The following is a 24026-nucleotide window of genomic DNA, read 5'->3' as shown; positions in this document are numbered from 1 at the left end:
AAAAAAAAAAAAAAAAAAAAAGGACTGGTGCAGTGGTACACACCTGTGATCCCAGCACTCGGGAAAGCAGAGGCAGGCGGATCTCTGTGAGTTTGAGGATAGCCTGATCTACAAATCAAGTCCAGGACAGCTAAGGCTACACAGAGAAACACTGTCTTAAAAAACAAACAAACAAAAAAACAAAAAAAACCCCAAAAACTTTAAACTTTCATGTGACTAAAGATAGTGCTGGGATTATGAAACTATGAATTTCAATTTGAAAATAGTCATACTGCTAAATACATTTTTACAGGGCCCTCTCTAAAATGACTGCTTCATTCCTTCTCTTTCCTAAATCTATAATCTACTCTGCTTAGTTAATGCTCTTGTCTTGTACTTTATTGAGAAATAGGAAGATTCAGATGAAAATTCAGTTTTTAATAATAAAATCTACCAAACTACCCTACATATGTGTCCATAGTCTTCATTGTGTTGAGTATAAATTATGAGTAATTTCTTACACTCATGTCCTTTCAATTCTGGTGTGCTTATGACAGCGTTTCTCTGTTTACTATCAAAGGTTGCTCAAGAGACAGATGTGCGAGCCCAGATCCGCCTACAGTTTCGTGATGTCAATGGAGAGGTGGTAGCCGTGCACAGGTCCATGCTTTGCAGTCAGAAAAGCAAGAAAACAGAGTTTAAAACCCTGGAAGGAGTCATTCATAGAATAAGGTACTCGCCTTGGACTTGCGGACGTGCTCACACTGTCTTCTGGACTCAAAAAGCTTTCTGTGACTTGTTTTATTTTAGGGGAATGTATTAACTGTCTTTGAACAGAATTTTGTTTTCCTTTTGATACAGTTGTTTTTTGTTGTTGTTTTTATAGCTCAGCCTGGGTTGGAACTCATTGTGTAGGGCCTGCCTCAGTCTCCTGAGTGCTGGGGTTACGGGCGTATTTCTTCATATCTGAACGTAGACTTACTTTTTTAGGAGTAATTTTTACTCCCAGTGTAAATGCATGAGGAGTAGAACTGCCATCTGCTCCTGCCTCTGCATGTACAGTCTCACCCACTGTCAACATGGGATTTTAATACCACTTATCTTGAGGTAGAACAATTTTTTGTTTATCTTGAAATGGCATATTTTCTTTATATTTTTTACATTTATATATTTAATGCATATGAATGTTGTGCGTCCATGTCTGTATGTACAGTAGGTTAGAAGAAGGTGTCCCCTGGAGCTGGAGTTGCAATGGTTGCTACCATGTGAGTTCTGGGGTTCAAACCCAGGACCTCTGAACGAGCAACAAATGTTCTAAACCACTGAGCTGTCTCTCCAACCCAGAAGTAGAATGATCTTATTAAAGATATAGTGATGATATTCAATTGCCTTACTGTCATTTGTAGATAGTTGCTATAATTGAGGATGTTAACTATTCAAGTATAGGTTGGGATGGGTGAGGTGAAAAGTAAAAACGTAGGGAAAAATAATAATTTATTCCTGTTGACTATTATCAATGTGTTAGAGTCATATGCTAGTAACTATAAATATATATACATATATTTGAAACATTACAAGGTAGTTATACCTGGAAGGATTATTATATACTGCCTTGTAATGGGTATGGATTTTGGAGGTAGGCTTTATCAGAAAAAAATGCCAAAGGAGACATGGAAGAAGGGGGGAAAAACAAAAGGAAGAAGAATGCCAAAGGTTTGCAGCTTTTTGTTTTTTTGTTCGTTTGTTTTGTTTTTGAGATGAGGATCTTATGTAATCTAGGTTGGTTCCGAACTTCCTGTGTAGCCAAGGATGACTTGAACTCCTGATCTTCCTGCCTCCACCTCCCAAGAAGAGATTGTAGGCATGCACCACTATAGCTGGCAAAGTTTGTTTGTGAAGCCCAGGCTGGCCTCAAACTAAAGCCTGCCTTCCTCCCTACTGGTAGGAATATAGGTGCAAACCACCACACCCAGCTCACCTACTTGGACTTTTAAATACGCTAGTTTGAAATATACATACATAATAGATAGAAAGTGTGCATCCTCCATCCCCAGAACTAAAAGCAGAAGAGACTTAAGAGAGTAAAATAGAATAGGATCATCAGTAGCAGACAGGAAAGGTAAATTATCAGAAACATGGGTAATGTGAGTTAGAAAATAGGTTTCATCACTCCCCAGCCTTTTGGCTAAGATCAAGTATAGAAGATTGTTACTGGGCTATAGATATGACTCTAGCTTGCATTCTCCAGAGCACTGAACTTAGGTTCTCAGTACCTGCATCAGGCTACTCAAAATCCCCATCACTCCAGCTCCAGGGGCTCTGATACCATCTGCTGGTACCCACAAGTACCTGCACTCCAACTGTTTTAAATTCATGATAAAAAGTCCAAATATGGGGACTGGGAAGATGCTTGTCAGTCAAGTGTGATGACCCACGTTTGATTCTCAGCACCCATGTGAAGGCCTGATGAGGTCATATATGTCCAGTTCTGGGGAAAGAGAGACCAGAGAATCTTGGGACTTCTGTGTACTCAGAATCCGTGAACTCCAGATTTAGGGGGAAGAGACCCTGTTTCAGAAGAAAGGTGGAAATTGATTAAGACAGGTACCTTGTCTTGTCCTCTAGATCCCAGGTAGATGTGCACACGCATACACATTACATATGCAAACACACAAAACAACAACAACAAAATTCTACTATGTTTTAAAATTTTTCTTGCCTTCTTTCTTGCACTGTCTGTTTTATGTAACCTTCTCATCAGTGAGCCTTTTGACCACGAAAGAGTTAGCGTTTTTTCTCCCTGTGTGTATCTGTGAATGTTCCTGTGGGTATATCTGCAGGTGTGCACGTTTGAAGCAGACAGTGTTCAGCCTTGGGTAGGTTCTTCAGGAGCCATTCACCTTTGTTTTTGAGACAGTCATTTACTGACCTGGAGCTTGACAGTTCAGCAGGCTGATGGCCTTCGAGTCCCAGGAGTCCTCCTGTCTCTGCCTCCTCAGTGCATGCCACCTGAGTGTTCTTCCACATGGGCGCTGAGGATTGAACTCCAGCCATCATGCCAGGTGGCAGACACTTCACCAACCAGTTTTTCTCCCAAGCTCCAAGAGTTCTCTTAGAGGACGCGATTTCAGTGGGACCAGTAAAAGACCATTTTGTTTTGTTATGGAAGAATCACATGTGCGGAGTATGTGGCGCAGTTGTAGAGTACTTGCTTAGTGCACAGTCTTCAGGGAGAGCCCCTGTACCACATAGCCTGGGTGGTGGCGGGCCCTTGTAATCCCGGTACTTGGGAATTGGGGATAGGATGGCCCCCAACTCATTCAAGCTCGTTCTTGGTTACATAGTAAGTGTGTGGCCAATTGCAGACAGATGAGAGCTTCCCAACACAAGAGAGAGCTTGAAAGGTTAAACAGAATAGGTACCTCGAAAGGTCATTTCACTGATAGATCTGATTCTCGCTTTCTGTAGGCATGGCGAAAAAGTCAGTCTCAGCTCCAAATGTGCAGAAATTGACCGAGAAATGATAAGTTGTCTTGGGGTTTCCAAGTCTGTGCTGAGTAACGTTATTTTCTGTCACCAAGAGGACTCCAACTGGCCTTTAAGTGAAGGAAAGGCCCTGAAGCAAAAGTTTGATGAGATCTTTTCAGCAACAAGGTTTGTAACTGAATGCTGCCCCTGAGAAGTCTTTAGTCAGGCTTATTTTGTGAGGCCGTGCCCCAGCCAGGTCCTTGTGCCAAGTACCTGTGCTTCACCGTGTGTCACACCCAGCCAGGTGTTTCTGTTGGTTATGTTGCCCAGGCTGCCCTCAAGCGTCGCTGCTCACCAGCATGTGGAGCTTTAGGTAATGCCACCGTGGCCAACAGGTGCTCTTTTATAAAAGCAAGAAGGCTCAATACTCACTGCTCCACCAAGTAAAAACCACTGGGTGTATTTCCTTTTCTTGCTCTGCACGTTCATCTGGGAATAAATGTGATTTTTTTTTCACTTAGCCCTGACGTCATAAACATTTTCCAAGTTATTAACTCAAAATGTAGTATTAATGTTTGCCTTATGCTCTATTGTAAATTAGCAAGAAGTTTTACTTTTATTTCATATCTTCAAAGGTACATTAAAGCCTTAGATACACTTCGACAGGTACGACAGACACAAGGCCAGAAAGTAAAAGAGTGTCAAACAGAATTGAAATATCTGAAGCAAAATAAGGAAAAAGCGTGTGAGATTCGTGATCAGATTACTAATAAGGAAGCCCAGTTAGCAGCTTCACAGGGAATTGTCAAGTCCTATGAGAATGAACTTGAACCTTTGAAGGTAATTGATTTTTTTTCTTTTTATGGGCAAATTAAAACTGTATGTGTATGACATATAATATGATTTAGTATTTAGTTAAGTATTTGCTATACGGATGGGGAAAGCCATCAACATTTTCATTGTCATATCTTTTTTGTGTGATAGGAACACTTAAAACCTGTTTTCTCAGCAGTTTACAAGTACACTACAGTTAGTTACTGATTGTATTTACCATGGTGTGCAATAGCTTTTATCCAGTGTACTAAGAAGAAATCCTTTCCCTTACCCCATGATATCATTTAACCCTGAAGTACTTGTTTGGTTGGTTGGGTTGGTTTAGTGTTTCACGACAGGGTTTCTCTGTGTAGCCCTGACTGTCCTGCCACACCAGCACCCAGGTTAGTTGGCTTTTATTTAATGCCTGGAAAGGTTGGATTTGAGAGCAAATAGAAGGTGAGTAACTGGTTGGCACGGTCCCAGGTGTTGAGCACTGCTATAGCTAGGTCTGATTTCACAGTCGGTTTTCTTTTTTCAGAGTTCCAAATTGACATGTCTTTATAGAGAATTTTTCTGATTTTTAAGGGTGTTCTTGACATTGTACAAAATCTGGAATTCATCCATATATATGCAAATCAGTATAGCTTTTTAAGCCTTGTGCTGTTCTTACTTTAACCAGCTGACAGATAATCAGGTTTTCTTGTGGCATTTTCATACATATTGGCTTTGGTTGTTTCTTCTTCTGCCTTCTGGGTGTTATATATTTATATATGAAGCAGGAGCTTAGCATTTGCCTCGGCTGACCTTAGAATCCTGGGCTAGGATCAAGGGATCTTCTTCCCGACCTTCTTTCAGAGCCCGGATGAGGGCAGAAGCTGAACCCTGTGGTTTGTAAGAAAGGCCTTTGGGAACTGCATGCATTTAGTAGCATTTGCCCACTGCTTCCTGTGTGCTGGATATCCATGTTACAGTCTGCAGGCTAATGGAGGACCAGCAGTCCAGTCTTACCTCCCAATCTTGCTTGGTCCATTCTTGGTTTTGTTTGTTTTTTTTTTTTTTGTTTTTTTGTTTTTTTGAGTCTTTGTGATGCACTTTCGCTTTGTCACCGTGATAAACGATTTGTAATTCTCTTGCTTTACCTTTTGCACTCTGGGATTACAGGTGTGTAACACCACACCAGCCTGGTCTGTGCAGTTTTGTCTAGGTTGATCAAGTCTTCTGCCTGTCTGCTTAGCCTGTGGGCTTACAGTCAGAGTAGTACCCAGTAGTGTCTGGAACATTACTGGTTCCATATCACTGGTTAATCAGGGATATGGCCATTATCATTTGTAAGATTACTTTGTTCAAATCTGTTTCATTTAGCTAACATTAAACACTTCTGGGAATATAGAAGGGAACAAAGTAAAGGAAGTTCCTGTGCAGATAACATACCACCTGTTAGTGTACAGAACATAAAATACATTACTAGTATAATTTACATTATTTTTTCTTTATTTTTGTTTTCTGTGTGTGGGTGTTTTGCCTGCATGTATATTTGTGCTCCACATGTATGCCTGGCACACCTGAGGAATGGAGGCAGAAAGATTGAAAATACAAGGTCATCTTTGGCTTTATAGTGAGTTTAAAGCCAATGTGGGGTACAAGACATTCTGTGCCAACCAGAAAAATAAGTTTGGGTTGGGGCTGGAGAGATGGTTCAGAGGTTAAGAACACTGGCTGTTTTTCCAAAGGTCCTGAGTTCAATTTCCAGCAACCACATGGTGGCTCAAAATCATCTATAATGAGATCCATTGCCCTCTTCTGCTGTGGAGGCACACATGCAGGCAGAACACTATATAAAATGTTAAGATGCTTGCCTATCGTGCTCTCCTCAGCAGCACAGATACTAACATTGGAATGATCAGAGAAGATTAGCATGGCCCCTGTGCAAAGGTGACATGTAAGTCTATATTTTTTGCAGCCAGTCCTGATGAGACCTGATAGGCTAGGTCAAATAGAAGGGGAGGAGGACCTCCCCTATCAGTGGGTTAGGGGAGGGGCATAAGGGTAGAAGAGGGAGGGTAGGTTTGGGAGGAGATGAGGGAGGGGCCACAGCTGGTATACAAATTGAATAAATTGTAATAAATGATAATAATTTGAAAAAGAAAAAACTGCTTGCCTATCATGTATAATGCCCTAGGACCAGTAAACTAACCATTTAAGAATTTTGTTCTTAAGAATGTGGCATTGACAGGCTGGATCGAAGGCGCAGCAGCTAAGAGGGCTCACTATTCTTGTGGAAGATCCAAGTTCAGTTTTTAGCATACATATCACACAGCTCACGATTGCCTGTAACTCTAGCACCAGGGAATCCAGCACCTGTATGAGCTCCTTCAGCATGCACACAGACACACATGTACACTTAAATACTAACTAAATCGCTTCTTGGTCCTTTGACTAAGATCAAGTGTAGTATCTGTTCTTAGCAGTTTAGCATAAATAATTCAGATGTGGCATTCCACAGGCCATAGCTGTCAGTGCCTTATGAACAGATTACTTGTGTGGAAGTTGTTGGAAGCAGGGTATGGGATTTTTGGTGTCCTGAGCGCTTCACATCGTGTTTCTAGTGACTCCTTCACAGGCTGCTGTCAGCACTGAATGGTGGTGTCTTACTAAGCGATCCTCGCGTAACTTATGTCCCTTTCTAAATGAATCTATTCCATTCATGTAGAATACACCTTTACTTTCAGAATCGCCTGAAAGAAATTGAACACAACCTTTCTAAAATAGTGAGACTTGACAATGAAATTAAAGCCTTGGATAGCCGAAAGAAACAAATGGAGAAAGATAACAGTGAATTAGAACAGAAAATGGAAAAGGTTTGTGCTGATAAATTTTGTTCTTTTTGAAAATTCAGGGATTATCATACTGAATTTCATTTAAACCCTTTCGTCTCCACATTTTGGAGGAAAAGTAAACTTGAAACTTAATGTTTGTGATACCACTATAAAAATGGATTTTGAGTAAAATTTCCGTTGTGTTAGGGTGGTTCTCATATTAGTACATTAAAGCTGTCTTGGTTTGACATAGGTTTTTCAAGGGACTGATGAGCAACTGAATGACTTATACCACAATCACCAGAGAACGGTAAGGGAGAAGGAACGGCGCTTGGTGGAGTGTCAGCGTGAGCTGGACAAGCTGAGTAAGGAAGCGCGCCTCCTCAACCAAGAGAAGGCAGAGCTGCTGGTGGAGCACGGTGAGCCGCAGACCTCACTGGGCCCTTTTCTAGAGCACACGCGAAAACTCGCCTCAGAAGTAACACTGACAACATCCAATCTCAAAAGGCTGTGTAGTGTGCTTCCATTTCTATAATTATTCTGAAATGTCAAAGCTGAGGACCTAGTGGACAAATTCATGGTTGCTAGGGATAGTGGGTAGAGGAGGGGCAGGAGGAAGATGAGTGTGCTGATGGATACAGGATAAGAGGATCCTTCTGGTGTTGAAACTGTTTAGTGTCTATCCTGCTGCTTGCTTATATGAGCTGACATGGGATAAGATCATACAGAACTTGAGGCTGGAGAGATGGCATAGTGGTTAAGAGCACTTGCTGCTCTTCCAGAGAACTTGAGTTTGGTTCCCAGCACCCACATTGGGTGCTTACAGTACCCACTGTAACTGCGGATCCAAGGATCTAATGCCCTTTTTTCTCCATGGGCACTCACATACATGTAGCATGGATTCACACAGAAACACATATGTACACATCAATAATAATTTTAAATCTTTTAAAAAATTATAAGAAACTTGATGCATAAATACAAATGAGTGGAAATAACAATGAGGAATTTGGATAGACCTGATGGTTTATACAATGTCAGTATACCAGTTTAGACTTTATACGGCACTTTTACAGTTTCCATTAGAGTAAACTGGGCAGAGTGTATAGAAATTACACTTTACGTTTTACAACTGCATGTAAATCTACTGTCACAACAGTTTTTTTTTTTTTTAAATATCAGCTAAAAAAAGAATGTTTTGTTTTTAAATAAAGGTCGTCTGCAGCAACAAGCAGATCGCCATCAAGAACATATCCGAGCCAGAGATTCATTAATTCAGTCTTTGGCAACACATCTTGAATTGGATGGTTTTGAGCGTGGACCATTTAGTGATAGACAGATTAAAAATTTTCACGAGCTTGTGCGAGAGAGACAGGAAAGAGAAGCTAAAACTGCCAGCCAGCTCTTGGTAAGTATCTTGAAACCCAGGTTTGCTGTCTTTTGTGTCAGATTCAGTAGGTGATCCTGTAAACTTTTTGTTTTGTTTTGTTTTGTTTGGTTGGTTTTTGAGACAGGGTTTCTCTGTTTAATAGAGCCCTGGCTGTCCTGGACTCGCTTTATAGACCAGGCTGGCCTGGAACTCAGATCCGTCTGCCTCTGCCTCCCAAGTGCTGGGATTACAGGTGTATGCTATCATGAATCCTATAAACTTTTAAAGTGAACCCGACTTTGTCACATTTTTAGGTAAGTTTTGAGCTATTAAGTAGAGAAAGAAAAAAAAAACTTTTAGAATTTTTTTTTTTTAATTTATAAGGATGAAAATAGGAGCATGGTAGAGATCTATGGTTTTAAGTAAAATTTATTTTTGAGGATAATTGTAAAACAGTTTGCTCACACTTACTAATGATCACCTCTGGGTGATGCTTTTCACGGTTATATAAATTATTTCCTATATTTTCTTCATTGTATGTGTTACTTTAAAAGAAAGTTTCCATAGTTGCTTAATGAAAGAATTTCTAATGTGCATTCTCGACATTTAGAACGACCTTACAGAAAAAGAAACTCTGAAGCAAAAACAGATTGATGACATGAGGGACAAGAAGAGTGGACTGGGAAGAATGATTGAGCTGAAAACAGAAATCTTCACTAAGAAGCAGACCGAGCTGAGGAGTGTAAAGAATGAGCTGCAGCAGCTGGAGGGCTCCTCAGACAGGATTCTGGAGCTGGACCAGGAGCTCAAAAAAGCTGTAAGCTGTCCAAGTGATGGAGTGACTACATAAGACCTGTAGAATCTTGTGTTCTGAAGTCTTTCCTATCACTCATCCTAAGATGACCCTTTTAAGTTTATTTACCAATTCTCTATCATTACAGCATAAAATAACCTGAATAAGATTTTTCCTAAAGCATATATAGTTTTTTTTCCCCTCCTCTTTTGGGTATAAGCAAAAAGTAGTATTTTTTTGCTCTTAGGAATGATTTTTGTTTTTAGTGGCAAAACTAAAGTTTTATTAAAAGAAAGAACAGTGCATTCTCCAAATAATAGAAAGAGCTGCTTCAAAGCAAGTGATCCTGAGAGGTAGTTTCCATTACACTTTATCATCATTTTAATTCTGATGCAGAATATATAAATGAGCATTTGTTTAAATTATTGATTAGGAACGTGAACTAAGCAAGGCTGAGAAAAATAACAGCATAGAAACCCTAAAGGCAGAGGTAATAAGCCTCCAGAATGAGAAAGCTGACCTGGACAGGAACTTGCGGAAGCTGGACCAGGAGATGGAGCAGTTAAATCATCATACAACAACCCGCACCCAGATGGAGATGCTGACCAAAGACAAAGTATGATTTTCTTTCTGTGTTAGCCATTCTGATTGGTGTTTAAAGTAGTTATCTTCCATTTATAGTCAGTAGACTGAAGTACTGATTTGGTATTGGCTTTGTATTTAGAGATTATAAGAATTTAGTATTAAAAATAGGCTCACTGAGCACGGTGGTGCTTGCCTGTAATCTCAGCACTCTGGGAGGCAGAGGCAGTTGTATCTCTGAGTTCAAGGCCAGCCTAGTTTACAGAGGGAGTCCAGGACAGCCAAGGCTACACATAGAAACCCTGTTTTTAAAAAAGCCAAAAAACAAACAAAAAAATAGGCCCATAAAGTAGACATTCAAGCTTAAAACTTATTTATTTTTTTTTGTCATTGATACTGTTTTTGAGATGGGCTGTAGCCCTGTTGCCCTTGCTGGCCTCTGATTCTGTGGAATCAAGTGATTCTCCTGCCTTAGTACCACTGTACAATAACATCAAGCCCAGAAATACAAACACAAAAACATGTTCTTTAGTAACTTTTTTTAGTTGTTTGTTTTTGAAACAGAGTTTTTCTGTGTAATCCTGGCTGTCTTGGAACTCTTTTTGTAGACCAAGCTGGCCTCAAACTCAGAGATCCACTGTCCTCTGCCTCTCAAGTGCTGGGATTAGAGGTGTGTGCCATCACACCCAGCTGTTGTAACTTGTAAGATAGACGTTTAAAATTTTTGTCACATTAGAATTATTACTCTGGCTTAAAAAGACCATCCTGGGACATGGGAAATGTGTTGAAGGTAAAGGTGCTTGCTGTTTGGCTGACCACCTGAGTGTGAATCCTGGAACTCATGATATAAGGAAAGAGCTGACTCCAAAGTTGTCCTTCTTACTTCCGCTTGTGTATGCCATGGTTGGAGTGCACACACACACATTTTCTTTTTGCTATTTTTTTTTTTAAGGCACTCCTCATTCCAAGTCTTTAAGATATTTTATATTTTTTGCTTAAATACTTTACATTTTTAAAATCTAGTCATCCCAAATTTGTTTATTTAATTGATTCATTTTTAAAATTCTATTTATTTAATGTGTGTTTATGAGCACACACGTGCTTCATAGCCACCCATAGTGGTGCTCACCTTTAATCCCAGCACTTGGGAGGCAGAGGCAGATGGATCTCTGTGAGTTCCTGGCCAGCCTGTTCTACATAGGGAGTTTCTGGCCAGTCAGGTCTACTGAGTGAAAGTGTCTCAAAAAACTTGAGAGAGAGGGATAGACAGACAGACAGATACAAGTTGTGGAGTTGGTTCTCTCCTACCTTCATTGGGTTTCAGGCGTAAACTACAGTGGTCAGGCTTGTGGCAAATGCTTTGACGTGCTGAGCCATTGTACCATCCCCCAGAGTTTATTTTTGTTCTTAATAAAATGTGGAGATACAAGCTTGACTCTTTAAAGTTGATTTGTTTTGTTTTGTATTTTCATTATAGACTGACAAAGATGAACAAATCAGAAAAATAAAATCTAGGCACAATGATGAACTAACTTCATTGTTGGGGTATTTTCCTAACAAAAAACAGCTTGAAGACTGGCTTCATTCTAAATCCAAAGAAATTAATCAGACCAGGGACAGACTTGCCAAACTGAAGTGAGTTGCTAAAACATTACCCCGGATACAAATCTCTTTAATTCTTGCTTATTGTTTTATTGTTTAAACATTCATTGTCATGAAATGCTATGTCATATTCAGTTGTCTTTTGGAAGTTGAAGTATAATGTAAGGGGAGTGGTTGAGGCCTCTTGTCTATTAAAACTAGAAAAAGATGACATCTGAAGTTATATAGTCAGTCTCTGAACTGCATTGCTCAGACTTTCTCAGATGTTCTCTTCACTGGTGGTTAGATAAGAGAGTAAAATATTTCTCATCAAGTTTCTAGGGAGATTTGGCTTTTGCTGTATTGAATTTATGAAATTTTCTTTTTTGTTTGTTTGAACAGGATCTCACACTGTAACCTAAGCTGGTCTCCAACTTGAGATTCTCTTGCCTCAACTTTGGAGTGTAGAATTATAAAGTGTATGTCACTATGCCTGGCTCAAATTTGTTTTGTTTTTGTTTTGGTTGTTGTTGTTTTTGTTTTGAAGGGTCTTTTAGTGAATAGAATATTGTAAGTTCAGGAAGTTGCAAGCTGTTGCAGTTTATTATAAAGGTTAATCAATGAAATTGGTATAAGCCATATCGCCATCAAAGAACTGTACAGAGAGGGCAAGTACGATGTGTCCGAGGGTACCCTTGCTGCCAAGCCTCACGACCTCAGTTCAGTCTCAGGGACCCAATGGTGGGAGAGAACTGATTCCTGCAAGCTGTGCTCTAGCTTTCACATGCACAGCATGGCGTGTGTGCCCCACAACATAAAAGAAAGGGGTGTACAGCTAGACACTCGGGATCATCGCCGTTGGCAAGCCAAGGAAAAGGGGCCAGCAGGAGAAGCGGTGACTGCTTGGGGACCCAGGATGAGGCAGAGGAGTGGGGTTAAGGGTGCCCTGTAAAGAGCTCTTCTCAAGGGGAGAGGTCAGCAATGTTTGGTGCCTCTCGGAGAATGGATAGGGTGGAGGATGCAGGCACCACCTGGTTACCTGTGGCTGTAATGTGCCTGGTGTGATGCACGTATCTCCTGGAGCCTTTTTGTCCAGGGTTTGTACTGACCTGCAGGGAAAGTACTAAGCACATCTCATCCGTTGTATTCGTTTTGGTTTTAAAGATTAAACTGAACATAGCACATTGAATGGCATGACTCTAGTGGTCATAACTCAGAGAGCTAAAATCTCCAACACGTGAGCATTGAGATTGGCGAGGAGTTGTGGTATCAATGAGTTGTACTTGTAAGGTGAATGAGGGGGAAGGAGTGCCCAGGGTTAAGAAGATGACAGCAACAAGAAAGGACAGAGGTGTTCAGAGTAAAAAAAAGAGTAATACTGTGACGGAGACCCAATGGAGAGCTGTTCTGCTACTCCCTTAGTAGAACCAGCAGGTGGCTTCCACTTGCTCAGCCCTGTAATATGGGATCTAAGACCATGAGCTCCAGAAGCACAGCAGAACTCTGCACCTTTTCCTGGGTACAGGTCCATGCTAAGGATTAGCAGATGGGTCAGTGTCCTAGGGGGAGCATTCAACCAGAAGATTCAATTAGAGCAGTCAACTTGTCCCTCTGACTTAGAAAGAAAGAATGTGGCTGGATGTAGCTCAGTGGCACAGCATGTGCCTAGCATGCCTGAGATCCTGGGTTCTATTCCCAGCACAGAACTCTAAAAAATATAGTCAGAGTAACTGTTCTTAATGATTTTTGGCAGAATTTATCTTATACGTCCTTAGTCAAAATTTCAGATTTCTGGGAAGCTGGAGAGAGGGCTCAGTGGAGTTAAGAGCACTGGCTGCTCTTGCACTGGACCTGGGTTTAGCTCCCGGCGCACAGAGTGGCTCACAACCACCTGAACTGCAGTTCAGGGCATCAGACACCCCTTCCTGATTTCTTTGAGCACCTGATACACACATGGTGTACATGCAAACATGGAGGAAAAACACTCAGACACATAAACTAAATCTAAAGAGTAAAATTTTCAGGTCCCACATTTGTTTTTATTTTAGCAAAGAATTAGCTTCAGCCGAGCAAAATAAAAACCATATAACTAATGAGCTGAAGAAAAAGGAAGAGCAGTTGTCCAGTTATGAAGATAAGCTCTTTGATGTTTGTGGTAGCCAAGACTTTGAAAGTGATTTAGACAGACTTAAAGAAGAAATTGAAAAATCCTCAAAACAGCGAGGTAAGTTACAGTTTATATTATCAAGGCACTTTGCCATTTATTTATTCGTTCATTCATTCATTCATTCATTCATCCATTTATTTATTTATTTATTTTTCAAGACAGGGTTTCTCTGTGTAGCACTGACTGCCCTGGACTCACTTTGTAGACCAGACTGGCCTTAAACTCACAGAGATCTGCCTGCTTCTGCCTCCAAAATGATGGGATTACAGGCATGTAAATTGCCTTTTGAAATTTTATTCACAGGTAACTGCTGAGGATCAGATTTTTTTTTTTTTTTTTTTAATACAGCATTCTGCCTGCATGTGTGCCTGCAGGGCAGAAGAGGGCACCAGATCTCATTCTAGATGGTTATGAGCCACCATGTGGTTGACTGGGAATAGAACTCAGGACCTTTAGAAGAACAGCCAGTGCTCTTAACCTCTGAGCCATCTCTCCAGCCCTGAGGATCAGATATTTTAAGAGTTATTAAAAAATAAATAAATAAACCCCCAAATATATATATATTTGGGGGTTTCTTTGTTTTTGTTTTTTTTGCGACAGGATTTCTCTTTGTAATGAGCCCTATTTGTGCTGGACTCACTTTGTGGACCAGGCTCTCCTGGAACTCACAGAGATCCAATTGCCTCTGCCTCCTGAATGCTGGGATTAAAGATGTGTACCACCATGCCTGGCCCTTTAAAAATTATTTTTATTTGTGTGTATGGGGGGATATATACATATGAGTCAGGTGTGCACCAAGGCCAGAGGCATCATATCTCCCCTGGAGGTAGAGTTGCAGGTGCTTGTGTGCTGTCTAGAGTAGGTGCTGAGAACTAACTCTGCTCCTCTGTTAACTGCTGAGCACCCCTCGAGCCCTAAGAAAGAAGATTCTCAAACCTTGTTATGGATCCAGATGACTTGAACTCATTCATAGATGTACAACTAACTGTATAGGTAGCTTTTAGGACTTGCTGAGCCCTTCCTGTGTTTCAGGTTTATCATCTATAAAATGAAAATAAAGCTATGCACCATACAGAACATTAAGGAGGAGTAAATAAGACTGCATGTATAAGAAATACCTGGCACTTAGAAAGAGCTCAGTAAAATATTATGCTTTTGTATGATACCAAAAAAATTAATGCAAATTGAATATAGAATATCCTGAGGAAGATTTCAATTTCAAAATCTTTATTTCATTTGGGTATAAATATTTTTAAAAAAGAAAACCCAAATCTTTATTGTATAGAAATACACACACACACACACACACACACACACACACACACACACACATATCCCCAAAGATGCTATTCTCTCATTTCCCCATTTTCCTCCTCCTCGTCAACCCCTGTGATATTAAGGACATTATTACACTTTTCAGAACTTCCCCCAGGTGTCCAGACAATGCCCCATCTAGGTATTCTTCTGTATTGTGGGCTGCGTGTCCATGTAGCCGTCTGCAGACACCAGGTGGCCCTTGTATTCCATGTTTTACCACTACTGGCTTTCTTGTCAGTACATTGAGGAAAGACTTGGGATTGAGGGTTAAACTTACTGTGAACTCCTGTGAGTGTTCTACCCCACCGACCCTGCCACTGCTGGCTCATGACTGGAGCAGCTGCTGCTAACCTGAGCTGACCAACACTAAGCCATTTGGGTATGTTTATAAAGCAAGAATAATAATTAAGAAGAAATATGTGTCTGACTAGAGGATTTTTTCTTTTTAATAGCCATGCTGGCTGGAGCCACAGCAGTTTACTCCCAGTTCATTACTCAGCTGACAGATGAAAACCAGTCCTGTTGCCCAGTCTGTCAGAGAGTGTTTCAGACAGAGGCTGAATTACAGGAAGTCATCAGTGACTTGCAGTCTAAGCTGAGGCTTGCTCCAGATAAACTCAAGTCAACAGAATCAGAACTAAAAAAAAAGGAACGGCGCCGTGATGAAATGCTTGGGCTTGTGCCCATGAGGTGAGCCTAAGTAGTCATGGAATCGGTGTAAAATTCTACTCTGTGTTTTCTGAATCTCGGCTTGAGTCATAGTTATGACATGTTTCAAACTGTTTGTGGCTGTCATTTTCCAAACTCCACAAATTCAAGTATGAACCAAAAGACAATTTAAAAAAATTTTATGTGTATGGATATTTTACTTACATATATTTCTGTGTACCATATGTGTGCTTGGTGCCCACAGAGGCCAGAAGAGAGGGTATTAGATCCCCTGGGACTGGAGTTATATACAGTTGTGAGCTGCCATGTGAGGACTAGGAACTAAATCATGGTCCGCTAGAAGAGTAACCAGTGCTTTTAATTGCTAAGCCATTTTTCTAGCTTCCTTCCCCCCAAATACCCCAACTTTTAAAATTATGTTTTATTTATTTAGTTTGGGTATGAGCATGCCATGCTAACCTTGTGGTCAGAGGACAACTTTCAGAATCTGTTCTCTCCTTCCACCAGTGGTCCTGGGGATCAAACTCAGACCATTAGGCTTGGTGGCTGGCACCTTTTTTTTGTTTTGTTTTGTTTTTTGTTTTTCAAGACAGGGTATCTCAGTATAACTGTATGGGTGTCCTAGACTCATTTTGTAGACCAGGCTGGCCTTGGACTCACAGAAATCCATCTGCCTCTGCCCCCTGAGTACTGGGATTAAAGGTGTGCGCCACCACCCCAGGCAGTGGCTGGCACCTTTACCCACTAAGCAATCTCATCATCCCCAAAAAACAACTTTAAGAGTATAGTTTATAGCTGGGCAGTGGTGCTGCATGCCTTTAATCCTAGCACTTGGGAGTCGTAGGCAGGCAGATCTGTATAGTGAGTTCCAGGACAGCCAAGGCTACACAAAGTAAAAAAAAAAGTATATTTTATTTTGCTCCCACTTTTGAAGAATCACAGATTATTTCTGTCGTTCCTGTCTCCTTCATATATAAAGAAATGTATCTACTAGTCTGTTACTTAGTACAATCATGTGAATAAATAATTGATTTCCATCCTGATGTCTTCTAGAACATAGAGTTTAAGGCTGGCCATAGAGCCTGGTAAGCCATGTACACAGGAGCTGATGGTCTACTTAAGAAGACAAGCTCTCAGGATTAGACAGAAAGCTGGGTTTAATAGAAGTACTTTAAAGTGGTGCATACAGATGTGCTAGCTATGAAGAGAGGAGCCTGGGGGTGTAGGAATGAGAACTTGGCGGGAGAGGGGATGTAAAGCCTTGAGAAGTTGTGTGACTTAGTTATAAGGGCAAAAGGGGAGTGAGAACCCTGTGCAAAGAGAAGAGGAGCTTGCCCTAGATTATACTCAAAAAGTTCTCTCAGGTTTGAGTCATGATTTGTATGTTGGTTTTCCTAAGTTGTAAAGATGAGGCTATATTACATTCACACCTAGTTGTGACTGCCTGCAGGGTGATTAAGGAGCCCTACTAGTCTTTAATCAAAGTGTTTTAGAAAACTTAACTTCTTGTTAATATCAATATTGAAGAGGTCAAAGTGAGAAAAATCTCTGGAAGTAGAGAAACTGGAATCTCCTGTCCAGAAAAACTACAGAAGAATTTCAGGAAAATGAGGAAAGTCTAAGGAGATTACTTTATGGCAGCCGGCTTCTATGGTGCTGGTGTGTGGAGTTGCCTCTTATATTGTTGGCAGGATTGGTCTGTGTAAATTCAAATAGGCCAGAAGTAGCTTTACCTGGTGGTGCATATCTTCCATCACAGCACTTCAGAGGTGGAGGCAGCGAGATTATTATTCAGGGTCATCTTCTGGGCTGTGTGGGACTTGTTGCAATCAATCAATAAGACAGAAGTGATAGCCTGTCCTTGCAAGATTATGTTTTCTAAGGTACTATGGCTGTCAACTATTCTGGTTTGCCATGTTCAGGTAGCTCTGTAGAGAAGTCTTCATGATGGGGACTGAAGCCCATTTCTACTGAATAGATGAGTTTGGAAGTAGAATTCACGGTAGTTGATTTTGACATGACTGTAGTCTTGGCCAAATATCTGGACTCCATCTCCCTGAGAGAAACAGAAATGTCAGAGCGCTTCTTGGTCCTCCTGTACACTTCCTGGTCCTTATATCTGTGAGCAGGAACATATTCTTTTAAGCTGCTTGGTTTGGGGGTATCTTATTATGCAACAGTAGAAAACTGCTGTACACATCTAGAGAGAAGCCAGACTGTTAAAGCCAAAGAGAAGGTGTTAAGAGATTACAGCAGTAGATTGACTTTGAAAAGAAAGAATAAGGTAATATCTAGAAAAAAAAAATCAGATAATAAGATAAAACGTAAAGTTGATAGAAAACATACACAGAGAAAACATGAAATTGTTCTGTGATGCTGAAATATTTCAATGGCCCAAGGTAACATAGTACGATATTTCAGGGCTACTGTCACAACTCCTCTTCACAGAGTAGCATTTCTTAATCATTACTGTGTCTATGACTCTGGTTACTTTGCTAACTGAAGAATGGTAGCATTTTTTTCTAGTTTCTGCTGTGTAATTAAATTAAAGCAGGGATTTATTGTAATTTCTCATGATTCTGTAGGATGGCTGTCATCTGGGTCCTGCAGGAAGCAGCAGACATCCTAAGGTTTGCTGGGTCTGGACCTTGAGGATGGCTGATTCTGACTGCTGGCCAGCCGGGCTGTAGGGCAGCATGCTCTACAAGGCATCTGCATGTGTCCTGGCCTTTGGTCAGCAAAGTGTCTGGGTTACCCAAATACAACTATTCCAACAGACAAGAACCCAGTGCTCTGTGTAGTCTCTCTCTCATCTTTAAAGATTTATATTTTTATAATTTTTAATTCAGTATACATGGGAGGGTCACATGCATTCACCTGTAGAGGCCGTAGGCATTGACTGCTCTGGGAGTTAGAGTTACAGATAGTTGTGAGCCATCTGATGTTGGTACTAGGAGCCACACGCAGGCCCTCTGCAAGAATAGTACTTTCTCTTACCTGCTAAACCATCTCCAGTCCCAGCTGAGTCTCTTAGGACCTGGGCACAAAAACTTTCACAAAATGGTATTTCTCTCATTTTCTGTTGATGATAGTCACAGACTGCCAGTATTTAGAAAAGACTCCTCAGATCTCTGTGGAAGGTGAGTTAAAGCATTAAGCCTGCTTCTTTTTTGAGACGGGGTCTTGCTATGTAGTCCTGGCTGTCCTGGAACTTCCTACGTAGACCATGTTGGTCGCAAACTCACAACAATCCACCTGCTTCTGCCTCCTGAGCACTGGGATTAAAGGTGTGCACCACCACATCTGGCTAAGGTTGTCCTTAACCTGTGTGCTAGTATTGTTACCATATAGTCTATTAAAAGTGGAAGCTGAAGTCTTTAAGCCCAGCACTTGGGAGACAGAGGCAGGTAGATCTTTTGTGAATTTGGGGTCACCCTGGTCTACAAAGAGAGTTCCAGGACAGCCAGGGCTACATACAGAAACTCTTGTCTTGAAAAACCAAAAATAAATAAATAAACAAACAAACAAGAAGAAGAGAAGCTGAAGCCATGAAAGATCCCTATGAACTGTTGAATATGAGTCAAGGTGCTGATGAGGCTGCCAAGTGAGGACCTGAGTAAGGCCTATCTCCCAGAAGAGGAGAAAACATTCTGAAACTCATTAGGTTTACATAAATCAACAGATTAAAGAGCAGTAATAAGCTAGGAGGACTTCCTTTAAATATGGAAAAGCAATGACTGAGATTTCTGATTCAGGCTCTGCTGAATGGCCTTAGGAATATTGTGAACCCACCTGTGTCATTGTTTCCTCTGTATAAACTGAGGGGCACCTTGGTTGACCATTGTGCTTCCTTCCAGCTGTGCTTATAGGTTAAGATGCTATTGTATACCATCTGGGTGACTTCAGAGACATCATAAAAGTGTGTAGGTAGGGGGCCTTTGCTGGGAAAGGTAAAGTAGCAAGAAGGTGATGTTTCCTAGTGTGCTGCTGGCCTTTGCACTATAGAATTCACTCCTGTTGCTGCTACTCTAGAGTGCAATGTATTCCTCAGCCAGGTGCTCACTTAGTAAGCACATGGCGAGGGCTGGTAATCCAGCTGTAGATAGCCAGGTCTCTTCCCTGTGAGGTTTGGTAGCTAGTGAGGAGGAGACAGCTAAGAAACCAGTTAATAAATGCATAGAATGCTAGTGACCACTGTCATGGAGGAAAATAGATTTGGGAAGAGAATGGGGAGTAGTTGAAGGGTAGAGGGAGGGACGCTGGTTATGGTGGTGGCATTTGAGTGGGACCTGGGGAACTCAGAGGATCAGTGAGGGTCAGGTTGCAGTTGCCCAGAGGAAGAACAAAAGGCAGAGGCATATGAAATATCTGAGGCATGTTTGATCTGAAGGCCAGGGGTAAAAGTGATCAGTAAGCAAGTTGGTGGATAGTTTAATTACTAGAGTTAAGCTTTCCACATTGTGTGTAGGAAAACATGGTTACATTTTACAGATGTATATAATTGTAACTTATTTATTGAAAGTAACAACTTGTAAACTATGAGAAAAATTAATCTGTGGAAACTAAAGGTTAAATGTCATGAAAATGTAAACCAAACAAACCTAGAGAATCCTAGCATATTTTTGTTGTTGGGTTTTATTTATTGTTTTGAGACAGGGTCTCATGTATGTAGCTGGTCTTGACCTCCTTATCCTCATGCTTCTGCCTTCCAGGTTCTGGGTATGTGCCATCATGTCCAGCTCTTAATAGGTCTTAATAGCCCATTCTCTAGGAAGGAAGTTGGTATTTTGGTTTTTTGTTTGTTTTACTTTCTTTAGAACAATTATCAAAGAGAAAGGACCACATTGAGGAAGTGTGTGTGTGACTTTGAAAACAGCACAACAGTGTATGTATGCTGCTAGTTCACAAGCTGTCCCCAGGAAGTGAAGACTTAGCCATCATGTTGCTGTCATAACTGTCACTTCTTTAGGTATTGCTGTGGTCTGTGACCACAGCTTTTGGAAATAATAGGAAATGGGATTAATTGCTCATGTTAACATACATATGAAATAAGAATGCTTCATTGCTTTATTTCTTTATTTTTGTATAAGAAGGTGCCTGTTGGCACAGTATTTTCAGGTTAGCATTTCTTGGTCATAGTGTGTACTTTTTAAAAATCAGTAATGGTTACAATATGTAATAGCCAACATTTGGATTCTGATTTTTTTTCCTTGTTATTAGCAACTAATTTGGTTTATTGTACCTTTTAAACTTTCCATATTAACTTAATTTTAAGTAAGAATTTAGGATTTTTCAGAAATAAACTTGCTTTTTAAAAAAAGATTTTAAAAATATGTATGGGTGTTTTGTTTTCCTGTGTGATCTGTGTACCACATGCATATAGTGCCCATAAGGCCAGAAGAGGTCATTGGAGCCATGGAACAACAGCTAGAGTTGTTAGACACCATGTAGGTGCTATGAATTAAACCCCAGTTGTCATTGGAGCCATGGAACAACAGCTAGAGTTGTTAGACACCATGTAGGTGCTATGAATTAAACCCCAGTTGTCTGCAAGAATGACCAGTGCTTAAAATTTTTAATTTTAAAATATTTTTCTACTTAGAAAAAAGTTACAAAACGAATACCGAGACTATACATAGACTCTTGCAATGTTGGCAGTTTGTGTGACCATATACAGTTACTGGGCCCGGGAGAGTAACAGCTGCAGCGCTACTGACTGACTACAGACCACGCTTGGGTTCCCTGAGGCTTCTCATCGCTGTCCTCAGGGTCCTGCATTGCGTCTGTCTTTCTCCTGCGTCTGTGTGCAATGACAGTGCATCAGCCTTCCTGTTGCTTTCATGGCCTCTAACCTTTTGACAAGTGCAGTCGGTTAATTTGTAAAATGTCTGTTTGGCAACATCCCAGTAATGATTATTGCAAACAGTTATCAACAGCTACTAGCATTAGTAGGCAGATGTTTGAAAAACAGGATATTTGAGGCTGGAGAGATGGCTCAGCAGTTAAGAGCACCATCTGCTCTTCCAAAGGTCATGAGTTCAATTCTCGGCGACCACATGGTGGCTCACAACCATCTATAATGTGAACTGATTCCCTCTTCTGGCAAGTGTAAATGCAGATAGAACACTCAAATACATAAAATAAATATTTAAAAAAATTTAAAAAAAAGAAAGAAAAACAGAATAGTTTCATATTCTCAGTTTACCCCTCTTAAGATATATTTTTTAATACAAAGGGAAAAAGTCATTTTACAATAGAGAAACATAGCCAACACCACCATAACCAAGCAAATAAGGTAAACATCACAAATAATAGACATTGACATCATCAAGGTACTGACGGGATGACCTAGAAAAGAGTAGCAGCTCTTCTGTGCTGTTCTCTAAAAACACAGACTTGCTTTAATTATGAGAAAACATCAGCTAGATTGATTTTCATTGTGTTTTCTCTTAGGCAAAGCATAATTGATTTGAAGGAGAAGGAAATACCAGAATTAAGAAACAAACTACAGAGTGTTAATAGAGACATACAGCGCCTAAAGAATGACATAGAAGAACAGGAAACACTCTTGGGAACAATAATGCCTGAAGAAGAAAGTGCAAAAGTATGTCTGACAGATGTTACAATTATGGAGAGGTTCCAGGTAAGTTACTGCAGTTTAAAGTTACTGCAGAATAAAGCTGATCTGTGGGGACTTGAATGTGAAATGTGAGTGTGGGCATGATGTTGTACACCTTTAATCCCAGCACTGGAGCGGCAGAGGCGGGTGGAGCTCCGTAAGTTGAGGGGCAGCCAGGCCTACACAAGTGAGACCCTTCCCTTCTGCCCCCCACAGATAGATTATGTATATACGTATATGCATGTGTGTGTATTTATACATACATATCTACACACGTACATATATGGTAACTAATTTTCAGGTGCAGATAACTGATTTGTATAATTCCTAGGCTTAAAGCTTCATAAACTATGAAAATTGAGGCATAGTTCATCTACCTTACTTGAAGTATTAGAACTTAACTTCACTTTTTATCCTATTAAACTTGCCTTTAAAAGGGTTTGAATTAGCTGGGAGTGGTGGTGCATACTCGTAATTGCAGCAGTCTGGGAGGCAGAGGCAGGTGGATCTCTCTAAGTTCAAGGCCAGCCTGGTCTACAGAGTCCAGGAGAGCCAAGGCTACACAGAGAAACCCTGTCTCAAAAAAACAAGCAAACAAACAAAACCAAAACAAAATAACAAGCAAAGGGGTTTGAATCATGATAATGCAGTAAATCTCTTAGAAGTAACTGTTCTGTTCTTAAGATGGAGTTGAAAGATGTTGAAAGGAAAATTGCACAGCAGGCGGCTAAGCTGGAGGGGGTAGACTTGGATCGAACTGTCCAGCAGGTTAACCAGGAAAAACAAGAAAAGCAACACAAACTGGATACAGGTAATGTCATGTCTTTGTTCACACCTCACAAAGACTTCAGTGCTGCTGCACATGCATTTCATAATAAGTTTTGTACCCACTCTGTGGAAGACCCACAGTACATTCATTCTCTTCTTTCCAAGTATCTCTGCTTGGTTTCCTTGCCTTCTGCGACAGACTTGGAATTGTAGATGGTTAGATGGGTCTTGCTCAGTCAGACCTGCCCTGTGAGCTTCCCCCAAGAGTAGCCAGGGTGAGGACAGCAAGCAGATATCCTTGTTACACGCAGTAGAGCCTCCTGGAATTCTGCCTCTGAATTCTCCACACTACAAGAACTCAAGGATGATAGCAGTGTTTTCTGCATCACCCAGTAGCCACCGTATCATTATGTTTCTGTTCAGTTTCCAGTAAGATTGAATTGAACCGTAAGTTTATACAGGACCAACAGGAACAAATTCAACACCTGAAGAGTAAGACAAATGAGCTGAAGTCAGAGAAACTGCAGATATCCACGAATTTGCAACGTCGTCAGCAAATGGAGGAGCAGACGGTGGAGTTATCCACTGAAGTTCAGTCTTTGCACAGAGAGATAAAGGTAGGAATGTGCATACATGGTTTTTGTTTTAAGTTCAGACGTGAAATTCTCATTAGTGTGAGCGACAGAAGTTCAGTTGTTGTGGAAATCAAGTGAAAGTGTTATAATGATTCTTCATGTGATTTGTGAGTGACAGAGTAGCTAGCTATTAATAAGTAAGAGTTTGGGGAGAAAGAGTTGGGTCATGTAAGAAAGAACCAAGTGTCTGGTTAGGTCGTGGGTTTCGTGTTGCTGGAAGCGCTCAGTCGATGGCTGCAACTGAGTATAAATTCTTGTCCCCGAGTGTTGTATCCAGGGCAGACACCCATGCATTAGCACTGCTTCCATTGATGCTGCTTGTGGTGTCAGAGTGCAGGACAGTGAGCATGGAGACAGCCCCGGCTTCATCTCAGTGAATCGAAGCAAAGACCCTAACCCAGGTTTGCAGAATCACAGTCACTCATTCAGTAAGCACTACACAAGTTA

General features: G+C 40.8%; 1 protein-coding gene, 1 non-coding gene and 2 pseudogenes across 2 annotated transcripts in view; 3 read left to right on the top strand and 1 right to left on the bottom strand.

Annotated features, from left to right (window-relative positions):
• The window catches only part of Rad50 (RAD50 double strand break repair protein), a 53946-nt gene that overhangs the window by 3193 nt on the left and 26727 nt on the right, over positions 1–24026 (top strand). The window contains exons 3-16 of the mRNA XM_055602853.1: positions 560–711; positions 3448–3633; positions 4083–4287; positions 6993–7121; positions 7333–7498; positions 8294–8487; positions 9059–9265; positions 9675–9857; positions 11301–11458; positions 13453–13628; positions 15341–15578; positions 22011–22200; positions 22861–22987; positions 23368–23561. Coding sequence (XP_055458828.1) covers positions 560–711; positions 3448–3633; positions 4083–4287; positions 6993–7121; positions 7333–7498; positions 8294–8487; positions 9059–9265; positions 9675–9857; positions 11301–11458; positions 13453–13628; positions 15341–15578; positions 22011–22200; positions 22861–22987; positions 23368–23561 — 2505 coding nt within the window. The remainder of the gene's footprint in view (positions 1–559; positions 712–3447; positions 3634–4082; positions 4288–6992; positions 7122–7332; positions 7499–8293; positions 8488–9058; positions 9266–9674; positions 9858–11300; positions 11459–13452; positions 13629–15340; positions 15579–22010; positions 22201–22860; positions 22988–23367; positions 23562–24026) is intronic.
• On the top strand, positions 6125–6218 carry LOC129673204 (U6 spliceosomal RNA; annotated as a pseudogene).
• LOC129673202 (U2 spliceosomal RNA) lies at positions 6680–6878 on the top strand. Its single transcript, XR_008719631.1, has one exon. It is a non-coding gene; the product is annotated as a U2 spliceosomal RNA (small nuclear RNA).
• LOC129673094 (small nuclear ribonucleoprotein F-like) lies at positions 14918–15217 on the bottom strand (annotated as a pseudogene).

The sequence above is a fragment of the Psammomys obesus genome, unplaced genomic scaffold (genome assembly GCF_907164565.1).
Source record: "Psammomys obesus unplaced genomic scaffold, mPsaObe1.curated_primary_1811, whole genome shotgun sequence".
NCBI classification, from domain to species: domain Eukaryota; kingdom Metazoa; phylum Chordata; class Mammalia; order Rodentia; family Muridae; genus Psammomys; species Psammomys obesus.
Note: the sequence above shows the minus strand (reverse complement) of the source record. Positions and strands in the feature narration are given on the sequence as shown.